The sequence below is a fragment of the Toxotes jaculatrix genome, chromosome 13 (genome assembly GCF_017976425.1).
Source record: "Toxotes jaculatrix isolate fToxJac2 chromosome 13, fToxJac2.pri, whole genome shotgun sequence".
NCBI classification, from domain to species: Eukaryota; Metazoa; Chordata; class Actinopteri; family Toxotidae; genus Toxotes; species Toxotes jaculatrix.
In genome coordinates, this window is record NC_054406.1 from 3,505,468 (window position 1) to 3,523,754 (window position 18,287).

The window sequence follows — 18,287 nt, forward strand, 5'->3', positions numbered from 1 at the left end:
GCTTGTCCTCTAACCTGTATCTGTGCAGCAGAGCGTTGAACATGCGTCCGTCGCTCCATGATGAGGTGAAGTTGACACAGCGGAGGCCGGGGTAGCCTTCTGTCGCCTGCTGGCTCCATAATAAAAGCTTTTCTTTGGCTGTGAGGTCGCTTGACTCGCCACTCACATAGATCTCTGAAATCTGGAGGGAACACAGAGAGGAAACCGAGTTTACTACTGGGATTCACCCTTTTTCTCCTGTCTGGGTCTATTTTGCAGAATCAATCAATCAATCATGGTACATTCACATAAAAAAATATAGAAATTAATCTTGTGCATGTGTTATCTTGATGCATTCATGCTGCAGCACACATTATCGACTGCAACGCACAAAATGAATTTCATCTCTAAGTCCTGGTTACACACATGAAGACACAACCACATGATTCGGCAGAAATATCCAACTTCTTTGTCTCCGCATGAGACACAAACTCACTCACTCAGTTTTTTTTGTCTCCCTTCAAACTCCTCGTTTGTCTTTCCGGTCATCACTAACCCTCGTGAAACAGGGATAAAGGTTTTTTTTATATTAATGTATTAATGCAGCATATTTTTCCTATTTCCTCACTCCATCATCTACAGTCTAGCCTGCTCATTAGCTTGTGCTGCCCCCCCCCCTGCCCCAACCCAACACTTCGCCTCCTCTCCTTCATCTCCTTCTGTCTCGTGCCTCCCCCTCCCAACCTCGATCTGTCTCTTCAGTTTTTCATGCTCTTTCATCTGTCCTGCGTCAGATGCTGATCAATCTGCTCAGCCTTCTCATACTCTGCCTCTTCTACACTGAGATCATAACATTTCCCCTTAGTTTTCACACTGGCAGTGTAGTGAGCACCAGAGAACAAGTCAGATGAACAGGATCTGTCTGTGAAATGTGTTCATTCCTCAGCCGGGGACAACCCCCCCCCCCAATCAAAACAGATGCCTTTTGGTGGATGCTGTTACACGCAACTCCTGAAAGCATTCTGAAGACATAAATGTTTACTAGGAGTGAGTGTGAAGGCAAACCGGGCTTCCAGGGAGACTGACAGGTTCTTTATTGATGTGTTCTGCCCATTGAGCTACATGACCACTTTGGCCATTTTCCCTTTGGCGTCTTTCTTCTTCTCAATTTGCTCTTTTTAGGTCCAACTGTCCACAGTGACAAAAGAAGAGTGATGTATATGCAGTAACTGTCAACGCTTGGCTGCTGCTATTGTCATTGGTATTCTTCTGTCATCCCTCGTTCCCCTCCTTGACTGTCCTACACTCCTCCTTCTCTGACCGTCTTTCTTTCTGTCTCTCTCCCTGCTGCTAATATAGAGCAGCATGAAAGTCCAGTGTGTGCCAAGGGACTGCAGCAACAGCCAAAAAGACAAGGAGGGGGAGGGAAGAGAGAGAGAGAAGGGAAAAGAGACGAGGAAGAGTTGCAGGGCCAGCGATGGAGGAGAAGGGGTGACTCGCAACATGTACAGCATACATCACATAAAGTACCATGTTCAAATTCTGGTTATGTCAAAGAAAAAGGAATAAATCTCCACATTCAGTGAAAACACACTCAATGTTAATAAAACTCTCCTCCAAACACAACAACTACAACTGTTTTCTATACATCCATCTTCACAAAAGTGTGTAATATAATTGGCAGGAAAGCAGGTGAGCTTTACTACCAGAGTCTCATTGACTATACATGTAAAAATGAGCAAACAAAGATACAGATTACAATGTGTGATTAGAATGGGAATCTACAAATGTGAATTCTGCTGTGAGTTTCCCTGCAGAACTCCATCTCTCGCTCTCTGTATGCGTCTACAACCTCCTTTGCAGAGAAATACAGAGCTTCTAATCCTCCATCTGAATATTGATAAAGCACTGTGTGTGAGGGCTGCATCTGCACAGAGCGCCTGACTCCCACTGCAACGGCATCTCATCCACCACTGACTGTTTATTCTTAATTTGTGAAGGGTTTTCAGCCCTCTGATAACTTTTCACAGCAACAGAGCTGTGATAAAATGTTCTGAACTCAAGATGCACCAGCTGTTTGAGGAGCTTTTTACTGTATCTCATGGTCTTCTTCCACAGCAAATGGACCAAATTACAGAGCTCTGGCTGAGATATGATATCTCCTGAAAAAGTCAGTGAACCTTGAGTTTAGAATATTTTATAACATGAACATGTTCCCAAGGTCAAGAATGAATCTCCACCATGTTCAAGAATCCTCTGCCTTCTTTGTTTTTTAAATTTTATATATGGTTCTATGTTGTAATCTGTAATTTGATCATAATTCATGAGTTTGGCTTAGTCCAAAGCTCCTCCTTGCATTGCTCCTCGTGAATCTTTGGTAGCTGTTGCTTGACTATATTTATGCTACTCTGCAAATTACTCCTGACAATAAAATGTAAATCATAGAGAGAAAATATTGCAGCGACTCTGCCCTCCCGTGCCATCCTCAGTCGCCCCCTTTGCAGAATATTTATGTATCCTCAGAAAGCCCCTCATGGCTTGACTCTGCACAGCATTACTGTCACACAACATAAAACAAAATTTAGCTAACTACTACTCTATAGCTGTAAACACATTTATCTTGTAAACCAGGTTATTCATTATGTGAACTAAATATCTGTGCAGTCATTAGAGAATGTCAACTTTCCACCAGCTGCTTTGCTTAATTAGCCTGCTGGTATTCAGCTAGCAAACAAAACCAGAACCAACTACTTAATTAACTGAACTGACGCCTCTTTAGCTCCAACTTGTAGCTTTGGAGCTGATGACAAGACGTTCCCTTGTCATAATAATCTAAATCTAATTAACTCAACCATGTGAAATCATTTACTTTTGCTTACATCATTAGTCACTGTCCTCCTCCATCATCTCCACCTGCTGTCAGTTGTGGAGACTATAAGATTTTTGGCTCAACTAGATTTCCTGCGTCAACATTAAACTCAACACAAAACACAAACAATGCAACAATACTGTATGAGGAAACATGACACACGCTAATTTACACCCAGGCAAAGTACAGTTTACAGTAAATATAGGCTACACACACAAAAACAGATCACAGCTCTGGTCACATGACACGCAGGCGTAAACGTTCCTCTCCTGGACGGGCTTCACTCATACGGTGCAAATACCACTACACTGTGTGTATGTCCGGTCTATTTGCAAGCTGTATATTCAGGTTTGATGTGCAGATATACCCATGTATGTGTCAGCAGACACAGATAAACACACAGAGAAGTGAGTGAGATTAGAGCAGGTAGCAGAAAATGTTCAGTGCTGCCATGATCCACCAGCAGCCCCCCCCCGGGGCTCTGGACCAGCCCTCTTTCAAAAACATGGCCTCTTTGAAGTTTGTGTGGAGGGGAGGGAGAGTGAGGGATGGAGGGAGGACACAACAATGAGGAGAGAACGGAGGAAAGAAAGGAAGAGAAGATAAAAGAAGAAAAAACTTCAACAAAATGTGCCTCTGTAAATCTGTGGCTAATAGAGAACAGGATGGATGGATGGATGGAGGATAGACAGACAGCTGATGGATGGATAGCTGAATGGCTTCAGACGCAGTATTACGGGTATATGGATAAATTCGAGTGGCGGTCTCAGTGTGTGGAAAGAATCCCCCCCGAGGCTCGACGAAGCAGCCGTCTCACTGATGAATGCGCATTTCAAATCCCTTTTTATGCAGAGAAGGGAAACACACACCAACACACAGAGGACAGCTGCACTTTAAACTGAACACAGAGGCATCCTGACACACACACACACCCCATGACACAGGAACACACACAAGACAGGAGTATTGATTATTGCTACCCAGTAAAAAAAAAAACAAAAGCATCTGAACACGTGTGCTTTTCTCATGACTCAGCAGCAACCGTGCATCAAATGAGTCACGTAGCACTAAACACATTCGGACTTGACGTCAGCTGCTGTGTTGAGCAGCCATACTGTACTGTCGTTATAACGTGGAGGAGAAATGAACAAACTGTGCGAGGCGTTGTGAAGCGGGCCCGTCATCTGTCGTGTTGCTGCAGCAGCTGCAGCAGCCTTTTCATTTTCAAGGTGAAGGAGAAGCTCAGAACAAAAACTGGCTTTCTCTCTCGCTCTCTGATCATTCCTGCAACAGAGCCAAGAGCTTTTCATGCAACCCAAACATGAACACACACTGTTCCGAACAAACACTGGGCTGGGCCACAAGTCAGCGGAGGTAATATACAGATGTCTGTATGTAAGCTTTGCAGCACCCTGTGGTCAGGATCTTTCAGTCATGAGAGTCACGCACTTTGTGTCGAAACACAGCATATTTTGTGGGTGAATTACATTTTTGATTTTTGAAAACGCGGTCAGCTGGTATCTCTGATGTAATGCTGATAGGTTTCTCTCCAGTCGATCACTGATACAAACAGAAACGCAGAAGAAAGACGCCCTCGCTCTTTGCCATTTATGTTTGACCAGACAGCGACAACAATGTCTGACAATCAAAACAACAACAAACCTGTCTCACGCAGATTTGAGGCGCTGCACCACAGCTGTTTCTTGACAACGCAAGAGGGTTTAAAGATTTAAAGGGTTTATAGGTTAGAAGTAATGTTCTTGTGGTTGTGTGTGTGTGTGTATGTACAAAAGAGAACATGCTGAAGACAGGCATACAGTCAAATATAACGTAGAAAGACTACAGTGTCAATCAGCCATAGAATATGATGGCAATAATGTTCAGTGAGCCTATCTCACCTCTCTGCTCACCCCTAAATAACCAATAAGAACAGAGCTAGACACAGACACACACAGCTTTACTGTGCTGCCGCTGAACTGACAGAACATGTTTCAGAGGGAACCCTGTCATTTGAAGCAATGACCCTTCTCACACACACACACACACACACACACACACACACACCCACCCTGTCTGTTTCTCACACTCTAACAGACGTCGGTAGTGAGCGAGCATGTGTGGTGTGAGGAAAATAACAAGCAATAGAAAGAGACGAAAGAGAAGAAAGGGAGGGAGGGGAAGAGGACGCTGGGAGGATGGAGAGACCGTCTGGGCTGCGCTGATTAGCCTCCAGGGACAGAGGCGGAAAGAGTGGCGAGAGCCATAGTGCCTTTCATGAGCTGATAACAACACACACACATACACGCATATATAACCCTTCATGACCACAAACATGGTGCACAAATGACAACAAAGGCCGCCTTCAAAAACCCACACTCATACAAATCAAGCGCCGTGAATGTCTCTCCCAGGACTACAGGCCTCTGGTTTGAAGCGTGGGGTCTGGAGACCTCCACTGTAACAGGTTTACTGTCACTAAAGCTCAATTTGCAATAAAACAATCCAAGTACATAAACACCCCATAAGCTCCGTCCTCTGTCAGTCGACTAATTCATCAGTCAAGAGGTTTCCAACCTTTTAACTGCTGAATTAAATTGTTTCCTCAAGGCCCAGTAGGAAATGCTCAGTACTGCTCAGATCTCAGAGACCTGGACAAAGGATGTGATGACTGGACGACAGGACACAAACCTGTGGCAGGTATTTTCCAGCTGCCTGTTGCTGCAGTGACAGAGGACTCTCCATCATGGAGTCCAGTCTCTCTGACGAGCTACTGGTCAGCCCTCCCCAGTCCGTCTGACTGGGAGTGGTGCCCGCTGTTTCTGGAGAGGTCAGCGGCAGGTCGCTGGCGTAGCCTGACTCCAGGAGAGACGACCTCTCTTGTGCTCGAGCCGGAGAGTCCAATTTAAATCCTTTGACAGCCATAGTCTCCTGAATCTGCAGCTGGTTAGAAGACAATGGGGTTTCACCTGCAGACATTTGGGCTCTACTCGCCTCCTCCTCAGACAGTAGCACTTTGAGAATATTTCCTGTGACTGGAGACGGGGCTGGGGGGTCTTTACACACCTCCACCTCACTGTCACTTTCACCCCTCCACACTGGAGAGCCATAGTCACTGGGGTACAGTGTCCTCACCACGCAGAGTTTACCATCCACCTCTCGGATATGGACCACACCTTTGCGCTCCCTCTCTGGTGGTGTCTGCGCCACCTTTAATGTCCCTTCTGGTCCTCCCTTTAGCCCTCCTTCCCTCTTTTCTTGTTTCTCTGCTCTCCCCTTGTCTTTTTTCTCCTTCTTCTGTCGGAGTATCCAAGGTTTCTCTAAGACCCCTTGGACTTTCTCCCTGACACGACAGACCCTCCCTCCACCTGGAGTGGTACTGCCCAGGGCTGGGGCAGTGTTCACTGGGGTGGTGGTGGTGGTTTGGCTCGGGATGCTGGAGACATCTATGATTGCACTGACGGTGTCTTCCTCCCCCGGAAGGCAGAAAACCCCTCTCCAGGCTGGGCTGGGCTTGGGGGACACTTCAAGTATTCTGCTGCCCAAAAGGCTGCCTAAAGTGGCACTTGTAGAACCGGGGGAAAGCGTATTGCTATGCAGATTGATTTTGGAATGAGTTAACTGGGTGTCAGGCACTGATATAAGAGTTCTAGCTCTGTTGCTCAAATCTAAATCTACTGTTTCAACTGTGGCTTTGTCCTCCTCGTCTTCATCCTCTTCCTCTCTTTCATCAGGCTCTTGGCCTCTTTGTTGCTCGTAATCCTCCTGTTCGACCTCACCTTTCCTGTTCTTCTTGCCCTTGTGCTTACGTCTGAAACGCAGACGCTTCTTTGGTGAAAGTGGGGGGGCTCCAACGAGTTCGCCCTCCCGCGGAGGCCTGACACAGCCCATGGAGTTCCCCATGTCTTTGATGTCGACAGAGTCAGTGTATAAAAAAGAAACTACAGCAAGTGCAGGCAGTTAATCCCGCTCATCAAAGTTTGCACATTTATTCCAGTTGCTTGAGAGCAAAATCCCATCCCTCAAAAAAAAAAAAGGAAGGAGACAGTGGAGAGGAAATGACGAGCAGCTGACAGCTCTCTCGTCAATCTGACACCTGTGACTAATGTGAAGTTAGGATGAGCAGGTTTACCTCCATTTTCCACGGCACCATCTTAAATACAGCCTGGTGAATAGAAAAATGGCTGGTACGAGCTGTCACCGAAGGAGTGAGGGAAGGGGGAAAGTCAGTATTTTTCGCAGACAGGCAGTTGTGTGTGTGTGTGTATGTATCTGTGCAGGCAGCTGGCTGCGTTACTTGGTCTGTTTTCTCTATCCCAGAAGACTTGTGGCCCCAGTCAAGGACACAAGGACACAGTTATGTCGGCAGAGTCACATGAGGCAGGAAAATAAATTCGGTTCGGGTCCGACGTCTGATTTATCGCTAAGCTTTTGGCAGGTGAACTGTTACCTGGTGAACGGAAATGTGTCAGGCAGGATGATGAGTGTGGGACAGAGAAAAATGAAGCGCAGTCCAATGCAATTCAGCCCATTTACGACGCTCCAGCTGCTTCACACACGCAGCATGTGACTGTGTGTGACAGGAGAACAAAGTGTGAAAGTCTGAGTGTGCATGTACCGCAGGATTTCTGGGAGTGTTGGAATCAGCAGCGGTCTCATCTCATTTCCTGATTTCGATATTATAATCCTTCAAATATCAGAGATGATTGTTACTCAGTGATGTGAGAAAAACAAAACCTTCAGCTGCCACAGTCACATTCAGATTCCTTTTCCCAACCTCAATAAACCACAAAGTGAAGTCTGTCTCAGGTGCCGGTGTAATCCAGGAGCTCTATCCACACTCAGATCGAGCAGCTATGAGCTCATGAATTAATGATGCCTCTCTCCTGCTGTGGTAATGTTATTGCAGTGCAAGAGGAGAGAAGTAAGATCAGTAACGCAAGTCAGCTCCACAACAGAGATCAGCAGGAATCCTATCTGTCACGGTACTCATGGTGGAAGTAGTATTAATGGTGGTGCTGTCGATTTCCCTCGTAGTAACGGCGAGCCCGGTGTCTCATTCTGCCGAGGCAGCACAGTGTCCAGATTGGTTGTTGGTAAGAGATAGTGTGCAGTCAGCCAATGTTGCCACAGATTGCTGGGAGATCCAGCCAATACTCTGACAGCTTGTTAAATACTCAATCAGAGCATCGGCTTCCCGCCCCAATGCTTCTCCTTGTCATCCTCCCACGATTGGTACTGCCTACTGAGCTGGTGTCTCACGCGATGTGTCAGTCCTTCCAGCATGTGTGTCTTCCTGGTCTTATGTCGGAATTCAAAATCACTGGCATTAATTTCTCCCACTGACAAGAAGTTCACAGTCTTTACACTGATCATGTGTGGCAGCCAGAAACCTGTGGAATCAAGTCATCGTAGTCCAGAGAACCTGCACGATGTGGCGGTGTGTCTTAGTAGGGTGCCGGTCTAAATCTGGAGGCAGACAAATGCAGTCAGACTCCACCTTAAGCTCCCCAGACACCTTAGCATCACATGCTCTCCCCTGGATAACACTGTGAAGATTCCCAGTACGCGGCCACCCCCCCAACCTGATGTCAGACTCCCTGAGGACCAGACTTGGCTGGGAATTGTGTTCCAGTACTGTCCTATCATAAACCTCCTGTGTCCTGCTGTCAGTTTCCCCGTTACTCAGACAAGCTTCCCCCTCATCAGGTGGTGCAGTGCGACGATGCAACAGCCTGACAAAATCCACAGTTTGCAGGAGGTGGGGGGTATTCAGACCATGTCTTACGCTGAGACAAAAAGCAGGCAGGGTGTGTAGGGGAAAGGCTCTCGTTCTTTTTCTCCTCTCTGGTGCCTTTTTGTCTCTTAATAGCTCCTCACGTCCACTAGATCCAATTAGGAAGAGGCATCTGGGATAGGATCTGGAGCTGGACTCTAAGGAAGAGGAAGGGAGGAAGAGACTGGTCCACAGTTGGCTTAGCTAAGGTCTTGTCAAGATCCAGTTCTAGTAGCAGCACATCACGTACAGATGTGTATCTGGAACAGAGCCAAAGGGATTCAGTGTCCAGCGAAAGGCAGTCCCGAACTCCACGCAGCACAGCAACAGAGGTTAGGACAGGGGGGTCTGCACTCCATGTCCCCTTTACACAAAAAAAAAAACAAAAAAAACAAAGACATGCAGGAAGCAAAACAGAAACACAGGGCGTCTCCGGCTAAAAAGAGGCCGTGGCTCCGTCAGACAAGCTTGGCTGGATTGATCCGATTGATACGGTACAGGCTACAGGAACAGCAAGTGTGCGGCTGTCCAGCAGAGAGTATGAGTGTGTGTTTGTGCCTGTTAGGTTGGGCGGTCCCCCGGTCAGCTGTGAGAGCCCTTCTGCATACGTGTCCATGAGTGTGTCTTGTCCTGCTGTTCGTTTGTGGTTAGAGGCCTGCTGATCAGGGGAAGCCGGGAGCTCCAGTGACAGCAGGCAGCCTGGATTCGTCTCTCCCTCGGCTGGCTTCGCTCCTCTGCTTTATCCCTCGCTCGCAGACGCCGGCAGAGAGAGAGAAAAGCTTTTATCTCCCGGCTGCTGCAGCTTCACACTCTCTTCTGCTCGATCTCTCACAATCCACCCCTCCCTCCTTGGCTCTCTCCTCCTCCTCCTCCTATCCGCTTCCTCGTTACTCCTACCTCTCTCTTTCTCTTTCTCTCTCCCTCTCTCACTCTCTCTCTTGGCTGTTAGTGAGCAGCTCTCTATGCCACATACACACACATGCACAAACACACTTGACCCAAAAGCTTCTCTGAACGACAGGCTGCAGCAGGGACGGAGAAGAAAAAAAAACAGCGAGCAGGAGAGAAATCAAATCTAAATCAGACTGTTGCGCCTCTGCAACTTAAATGAAATGAGAAACGGGTGAGCAATTCAATCTGTTCCCTTCAATCTCCTTCTGCCATTCAAGCGATAGGTTATGAATGGATATGGTTTGAAAGGAAGAGGCACGGAAGAAGGAGGGAGTGGGGAAAGAGATTTGAGGGAATTAAGAGAAAGCTGAAAAGGACAGAAGAGAAACAGGAGGGGACAGTCGGAGGATGTGAGAGGATCAAGAGCTGAGCGAGGGGGAAAGTTTTCTATACCTTTTATGCAGAGGAAGCTGAGCTTCCATATCACTGGCTGTATGAGGTCACTGCAGGTTGAAAATCAATGAGATGGACTGTTGAATGGCAATATGGACTTTGCAAGATTCCTCCATCAATGTGATGAAGTACCTGGATTTTAGAGTCATTTAATCCACTGGATTTGCCTAAAATAGCGCTTTTCAATCATGATTTTTTTTTTCAATCTATAATTGTGTCAGTGCTGTGTCAAGCAAAAATATCAAACATATTCTGGCTCCAGCAACTTAAACGTGACGATTTTATGCTATTTTCTCACTGTCATGTCATGTCACTGCAATATTTTCACACAGAGTGAACTATTATTTGGAAAAACATTTGAAACTGAAATGACTAACAAAAACAAACATTTGTTGCAGTCCTAATGGATACTGGAATTTAAACTTGCACATACCAGGACAGGAAATTGGATCGATATTGCCTGACTGAAATAGTAACGTAAAGATTCTGACTGGAGCACAACATCTAAAAAGCATGCATCTCAGGCTAAGTTGAATAACATAGCTCACACCTGTGCTCCTGTACAGCACAGCATGGCAGTAACACTGCAAGTGAAGGTGATTCAGAGAATTCATACTACTTTACATAAACACAGGGCCTAATGCATGGCAAATATTTTCACAGAGACATTTATGGATGGAGACCACTAACGGGCCGTAGTGGTCTCAAGCCGCAGTAATCCATCTTTTCTCGTTAACTGAAAGCACTGAAAGCATACGAACACACATGGAAAAGACATGAGCCGATGGGGGAAAAGCACTAATCAAGTCCCTGAGGCTTTCATCCCTTCACTGTGGCCACATGCCATCGTGAGCTGTGGAAATCGGACTGCAATCTTCGTCTGAACACGCTGTCACAATCGCTGCATGTTGGGCTATCGTAAGTTCCTCTGATCGTATATTTAGCAGCTCTTTTGTCAATAATGTGCACTGAAGCACATCTCAAGATTTTAATTATCATAATTCCAGCGCCATCTGCGCTGAACCCTGACGTTCAACCCAAAGATGATCTGAAAAGAAATGTTGAAAAATCGAACTCTAAGCTTTGCAAGCACTTACAACCTATTTAGATTACCAAACAAGATTAAACAAGTGGTGATAAACGACTGAAAATGAAAAGTAATTCAATCGAGTTTGTGTTGCTTAGAAACGTCATGAATTATTGTGACTGTGTTATGTTGAAAAGGACGAAGTTGTTAAGCAGACGACCGAGAGTTGTATTGAGGATTTGTTTAAAAAGAACCAAAGACAAACACTGGCCAGGCCCTTGGCCTTTGAAAGCACCTTTTGTCAGCGCTTTCAAAGTTTCTGACTCTGGTCCATGGTGCTATTCAAGCATGACAACAATACACTGTAAGCAGAGTAGAGTAAGGCCATAACACAGCTTAAGTTAGAAGCTTCAAAACCTACATGTTAGCAATGTGCTTCACTGAAAAACAGCTGCCACTTACAGGCATTTAGCTGTTTCGAATGGGCACAGTTTCCACTGAGGTCTGTTTTCACTGACAGAGATGGTGACTGATCTGTGCAATATAAACCTAAATTAGTGCCTTTTAACAACACAAATAAACCGGACCCGTCTGGTGATTCAGCCCTGATGCATGGCAGAGAAACAGTGATGCATTTCTTCAGCAGCTCAGAAATGAACTCACCAGGAGTTAACAGCAACATAGAGCTAGCTTAGCCAATCACAGGCAGACACAGAGCAGAAGGAGGAGGGTCCACAGACTGGGACGTCTCCCTTTGGCTGAGAACTTCCAGCATGCCGGTTCATCTGTAATACTGAGCTAACTGGTGACACCTAGTGGTTTGGCTGAGTAACTACAACCTGGTTCACATTTGTAGTTAAGAGGACAAACGAAGGTAAATTATGACTCACTGGTTTGTCATTACTACAGTAGATACTGACAACCATTTCTGACAGAGCTGCAAATGTTCATGGCATTCACGTCATGGGTGTGCAGGTTTGATTCCTATTTATGATAAAAGTGTACGACTGATACGTCTGACAACTGTCCATCTAAGCAAGATTAAAATGAAAGCTTCTGTCACTGCCTTACAGAGAAAAAGAGGTTTCACATGATGAACTCATTAGCATTAGAGACATCACAAAGCTCTCAGGGATGCATGAGGAGAAGACGCGATGAGGAAACGCTCGCCTGAGCCAGCTGACAGAGTGAGGCAACACAGTGAAATCACCTCATCTGTGACCTGATGTGCCGGTGACAACAGTTATGACCCAAATGAAAAGTGATAGCTCAGTGACAGAGCTCCTATAATTAGCTGATGCGCTGAGTCACTCATTTGCACACACACGTCCAGATCACAGAGACCCGGAGGCTTGTTTCCAGAAATGACTTCTTCATAATCATGCTCATCACCATGATCACCGGACCAAAGCCGCCAGTGGGAATAATGTGGAAATTATGGATTTCTGAACTGATCTGGGCCATTTATCTCAGTAACAGTGAAGATCTGTGCCGTGCTGACTGACAGAAACACGGCAAATAACACAGCACTGAAGTACTTTCTGAAGCTTTCTGCTTTCAAACACCTTTTACAACAAACAACACAACAGTAAGCTGTGATTCAACAAATTGTTAATCAACATACAAACTTGTGTTTTCCATAATATTACATAGATTCAGAAGGAAACAGTGTTTTGTGATAGTGTTTTCAGTAATGATCATATAACCACTGACATGCTGCTGGGACACAGAGCCTCTGTGCGACTGGAGTTTCTCACTGCAGCTCTAATGTAAAACTGTCGTCATCTCTTACACCCAGTGAACTCCTGAAACCGAAACTGAAAGTACTCGCCGCTCTGCGGGCCAGCTCCCTCTCTCCTTCCCCATCCATCACGCCCGGGTTAGTCCTCTCGTCCTCCTCCATCATCCCTTCATCTCTCTCTGTCTCTTTAACACCACGTTCTGCTGAGTCATGCTTGCTGAAACTGTTGCCGGGGTGTCGTGCACTACTGTTTCCATGGCAACCAGCTGGCAGTGTCACCTTGCGGGGTCACATCAGAGCACTGTCTAGCGGTCAACCGCAGCAACTACAAATAGTTCACGACCCCATCTACAAATCAAGCTGTCTGCCCCAGTGATGAGAAATAAGAAAAGAAATTGCTCTGAGAATGTTTCTGTCTGTCTCAAAAGCTCTTGTATTAATCTGCTTTTTGTCTCTGATATGGTCGTCATGCATGACTTGGACCCAGTGGCAACAGGAGTCCTGCTGTAATGATTTAACAGAGTACAACCCTGTCTGCAGGCGACAGTGATGCAGGGACATTTGACGGAAATTATTCCACATCAGGAATCAGACAGAAAACAGCTCAGATGAGTCTAGACTAAAAAAAGCTGCCCTTCAGAAAACATTTTCTTTGGTCAACAATTCAACAATGCAGTACTTAGACATATGTTTTAATTTACAACTTACAGTTCTAATAATGTTTTTGATGCAACACAGACAGATCTTTGCAGGTTGTGACATCTTCTCCAGAACAAGTGCATTTTTATTTTTCTCAGCTGAGGGCAGGGGAAACAAGTTGTGGATTCACTTGAAGTCATGTTTCAGTCATTCTCCTTGAACAATAACGTGTGGAGTGACTGCCATTATCCTGAGTTTACAGGAAATCACAGACAAACAGCTGCACCGGCTTATGACACATATTTTAAATGGGATGATTAAAGTTAATTAAAAAAACAAACACTCTGCCTGGTTACTAAATCCAGGAACAGGGTTTATATGAAAGCCTACAGACAGTAATGTCCCCAGTGCTCCCTCTATGCCTCAGCTGTCCAACTGCCAAACTGAAGCCAAACAAGCCTGCGACCTTGTGATGTTTTAGAGGACAGCTTCCTGCATGGCCCTGCCTAAAGGTGGTTTTATAACACACACTCAGGACAACAACACAATTAAATCACAGACATGGCAAAAATGCCTTAGTGGGTTCTTTTTAAAAGCTTATAAAAACACAACTTGAAAAACAAGTGCAGCTACAATAACGAATGTAAATCCACAACACAGCATATTATCCACACTAACACATCAGCTAAAAACCACGGTGTTTTCTTAGGAGAGTGAAGAGTTTTCTGTTCTCAGTAAGAGCAGATGTCTGTGCACTCTCACTGTACAGACTGAGGCTGTGAGTAAACCATCGTACTGGCAGGAAACACACCCTTCTCAGAGATCCCACAGAAGAACATGGACATACACGCGCGCCCTCTCATTTCCAATAGAATTGGAAATAGCAACCTCCCCAGTTGCATAAGTTAACACTGGTTTGCCAGCACACACACAGAGCTGAGCTCGGCCTGGCAGTCATAATAACTCAAATCCCAATAGCTGGACAGACATGCCAAGGACATCACGGCAGCAGAGTCCACATTTGGAGCAATTTGCTTTCATTTCAATCCATTTAAAAATTCAGATTGAAATCGTAGCAGTAATGATGTGGGCCATAACTCAATTATTACATTATCAATTAGGCATTATTACATTGTGGGCTGGATCTAAGAACCTTCAGTTGCCAACTAGGTTTTCCCCATGCAGAATTCAATGAGTATGCACATGCTGGTTTGCCTGAATTAAATATTAACAACACAGAGTCTAACACAGGAAATACAAAGCCAGACACTGCAGGAGAACATGTGAAGGGCACAGACCTGGAAGTGAAGGATAATGGTCCAGATGAGACCTAACGTCAGTTTGGGGTTCCCATCAGTGATGTCATCGTTCCTGATGTTCACAAGTTTGACCTGAAAATGAATAATACAGAGATTTTTTGGTTTGGTTTCCTAACATGTTACTCAAAAATGAGAAGACCTGCTCAGAAAAAAAAAAAAAAAGAAATCACATTTTTGTCACGATAATTTTGAACAGCTGATTGGACCCATAAACACGTAACTGGTCTTCATTTCTGCATGTTAATGATGAAGAATGATCTATGCCCCATTATGTGTAAGAGACTCCCTGAGACCTTGGAAAATCTTGTGTTTCTGGCTAAGCCCAGCCAACAAGGCTGTGTAATTAGACACAGTGGAACCCAGAAAGGACTCAGAGGAAGAAGCTGCCAGTCCTCCACCACTGCTGTCTCCAGGGAACGAGACAAGAGAGGCGAGAGATGTGGTTTAAGAAAGATGGGGACTTGTAGAGATACAGAGGAAGAGGTGTTTTAAGTGAGAGTCAGAGCTGCAGTCTGAGAGTAAATGAAAAGATGCAGTGTAAGTAATATAAAATTGGCAGAGAGATGGGAACAATAAAAGGTGCCGTATGAGAGATGAGGGAGATAAGTCATTAGATGCTGTATGATGAAGTCCTGTACTGCAGATAAAGAATGATTAAAAATAAGTGGAGGATGCTGGTGTTTTAAAACAGCTTTCATTTTATTGTAAACAGATTAAATGGAGTGTGTTGTACAGGTGGAGTATATAGAATAAAGAAGTGCAGGTTACTGCAGCTCTCTCCACTGCACCAACAGACCATTTGGCACAAGAGTCCGCCCAGAACAAGGTTATAAATAAGCTCTGAAATCTGAAATCCAGATTTTTGGTTCTTATTTTTCATATCGTTAAAGTGTACACCATTATGTACACTAAAGCATGTGATATGGACATTCATGTCGGTCTGTGTGTGCATACCTGTCTCTGTTTGAGGAAGTCCAGCGCTATTTGGACATTCTGTAGTCGATGAAATCTCATTCTCCCCTTTTCTCTGGGCTGCAACAGAAGAGAGAGCAGAAAAAACAAAATGAGGAGGAAAGTCAACAAAGAGATTTAAATTCAGTGATTTTTAGTGACAAAACACAGTGTGTGCAAATGAAGTTGAATTAAATCCACAGTGCAGTGAAGTCATGAAATGGTCCTCTGGGGGGCGCTGTCTTCAACAGAAGCTGTTAAAGACATGCCAAAACTGTGGAGCAAACCAGACTCACACCATGCTGGTTTAGCATGAAAAATGCAAACTTCACCGTTTTTCTTTTTTTATTCATCACACACCTCTTTTCACAAACATCCAGTTTAAAGTACAGAGGGATGAAAGATAGACTTTAATAGAAAGTAAGAGAAGAGGAAAAAACAACACACACACACATACTTGCTGCTATGAGCACATGAGTAAAGTGTAGGATGCAGATGTGAGTTCACACTGTGCTGGTAAAGAGAAGATTCAGTCAGGATTAGTCATAACATCAGCAAGACAGAAACACTGGAGGGGAGAGGAGAGGACAGGAGAGGAGAGGGGAGGAGAGGGGAGGGGAGGCGAGGGGAGGGGAGGGGAGGAGAAGACAGGAGAGGAGAGGAGAGGAGAGGAGAGGAGAGGAGAGGAGAGGAGAAGTGTGTGTCGTACTGTAATTTACTTCTATCCTCAGAATTACACCTATGTTGTTATTTGATTGTAATTCTCATCTCTCTGTAAATCACTTTGATCAGAGCGAATTCAGCTCAATCAGCTGAAAATACACAGGCTACATTTTATTTTTGTAGTGCGCGACACATGCAAACTGGCAGTAGAGCACTGTTGAGTGAAAACATATCTTTGAACGTTTCAGAAGCTAAAAAACATCAGTTTTTCAAGGTTGATGAAGGTTAGATTAAATTTTTTATATATGTTTGTCCATTGATAACATATCAACTCATAAAGAAGAAACTAATAATTAAATTAAAACGTGAAAACCAACAGAGCTAGAGTTGCGATGCTGTCACCCAACAGAAATGACGGCCTACATGTCATGTCATACAGTAACAGAGCGTTGCATGGTGTCATGTGCAGCCTGGCTTTGTTGGTCTGAAATCAGTGGCACAGCACTCTCATGCAGCCTCACAGCTCCACCTGCGGGGCAGAGGGTAAAGCTGAGGGGTCAGAGGTCAGAGGTGACAGAGTGAGCAGTGGAGGGGGGGAAAGGGTTTGACTCAAACATACTCCCTGAGCTCCTTCCTCCTCCTCATCCTCCCCTCTGAGCAAGATGAGAGGGGGGGCCCGCGAGGCATATGCCCTTTTCAATGTAGGGCCGCTTTTCTGTTGCTATGGTAATAGAGGGGAGGAAAATGGGAGATAGAAAGAGAGGAAGAGGAGATGTAGTATGAGAACTGGCGGATAAAGAAGGCAGACTGAAGAGGGCAGGGACAACTGAAAAAGGGGCAATAGTACAGTAACTGAAAATCAGAGATGTTGAACTGTAAAACACTGTAAATGGACCAAAGTAGAGGAAAAGTCCTTTAAATTTCAGACAGAACTTTTAATTTCAACTTGGGAGGCAAAACAGACAAGTCCTTAAAGTGCTCAGAAAATCCTGAATATCTACAAAAACTTGCGTGAACAATCAAAAGCTCCAGAACAGCTTCTACATGGACCGTGCAGCATTGTTTTGTCAACTACAGTAAATGAAGTAAAGAGGACAAACTCGTGGGGGACGCCTCTTCCATGAAAAACTTATTTTGCCTTTGTGGTTCTGTCAGTTCATGGAGGTGACACCATCACATAACATTGTCCCAAATACAGTATGTACTCTGTGTGCGACCTCAGTGGTGACTGTGTGTGTGTGTGTGTGTGTGTGCCTAAGGAAACCACAGTCAGCAGTCTGTTTGTGTTAGTTTACCTGTCTGCAACTAAAAGAGCATGTGTCACATGGTGGCCTGTCTGTCTGAAAGCATTAGGTCTACGACTCTTATATCATCATGCTGAGCAAAGTCAGTCCAAACTGCTGCATCACTATTGTTGACTTACAACTTTGGCATTAAACAGAAAGTCACCTGAATAACTAAAACCCTCAAGCTGGAAAAGTTTAAGCGGCCTCCCAAACTCCAATCTAGTAAATTTAAAGAGTGTATTTAACATTCACGTGACTTGGATGCAAAGAAATGTGGACGACAGGGTGTGTGATGGAGCAGAATGTGATGGAAAACATCACAGAGTGATCACAACTCAGGAAATAATCATGTCTGCGCAGGTGTGTGTGTAAGTGAGGTAAAATTCATACCAGGGTGACTCCAGAGAGGACCTCCAGCAGGGAAATTAAGTTGTGTCCATCCCTCAGGTCCTCATACAAGTCTGTGATGTGCTTCCTCACCTGGGAAAGGAGGTGGAAAATGAAGGAAGGAAGGAAGGAAGGAAGGAAGGGAGAAAAGAAAAAGAGTGACAGAAAGTTAATTCCACTCTCCAATCATCCTTCTGTTGATTCAACACTGTTGACATCTGCCAGGCCGATTGCCCCACAGCTGACAAAGCTGGTGGCAGCGGTTGCCGGGCCAACAGAGAGGAAGCACCAGCTGCGGCCTCTTGTCTC

The 18,287-nt window shown here is 45.1% G+C and overlaps 1 protein-coding gene across 17 annotated transcripts in view; it reads right to left on the reverse strand.

Annotated features, from left to right (window-relative positions):
• The window catches only part of macf1a (microtubule actin crosslinking factor 1a), a 199,781-nt gene that overhangs the window by 99,101 nt on the left and 82,393 nt on the right, over positions 1 to 18,287 (reverse strand). For all 17 annotated transcript variants that reach the window (XM_041054162.1, XM_041054161.1, XM_041054160.1 and 14 more), the window contains 4 exons: positions 17,982 to 18,071; positions 15,646 to 15,723; positions 14,671 to 14,763; positions 15 to 181 (listed from right to left, as the gene is read on the reverse strand). In XM_041054162.1, the coding sequence (XP_040910096.1) occupies positions 15 to 181; positions 14,671 to 14,763; positions 15,646 to 15,723; positions 17,982 to 18,071 (428 nt within the window). The remainder of the gene's footprint in view (positions 1 to 14; positions 182 to 14,670; positions 14,764 to 15,645; positions 15,724 to 17,981; positions 18,072 to 18,287) is intronic.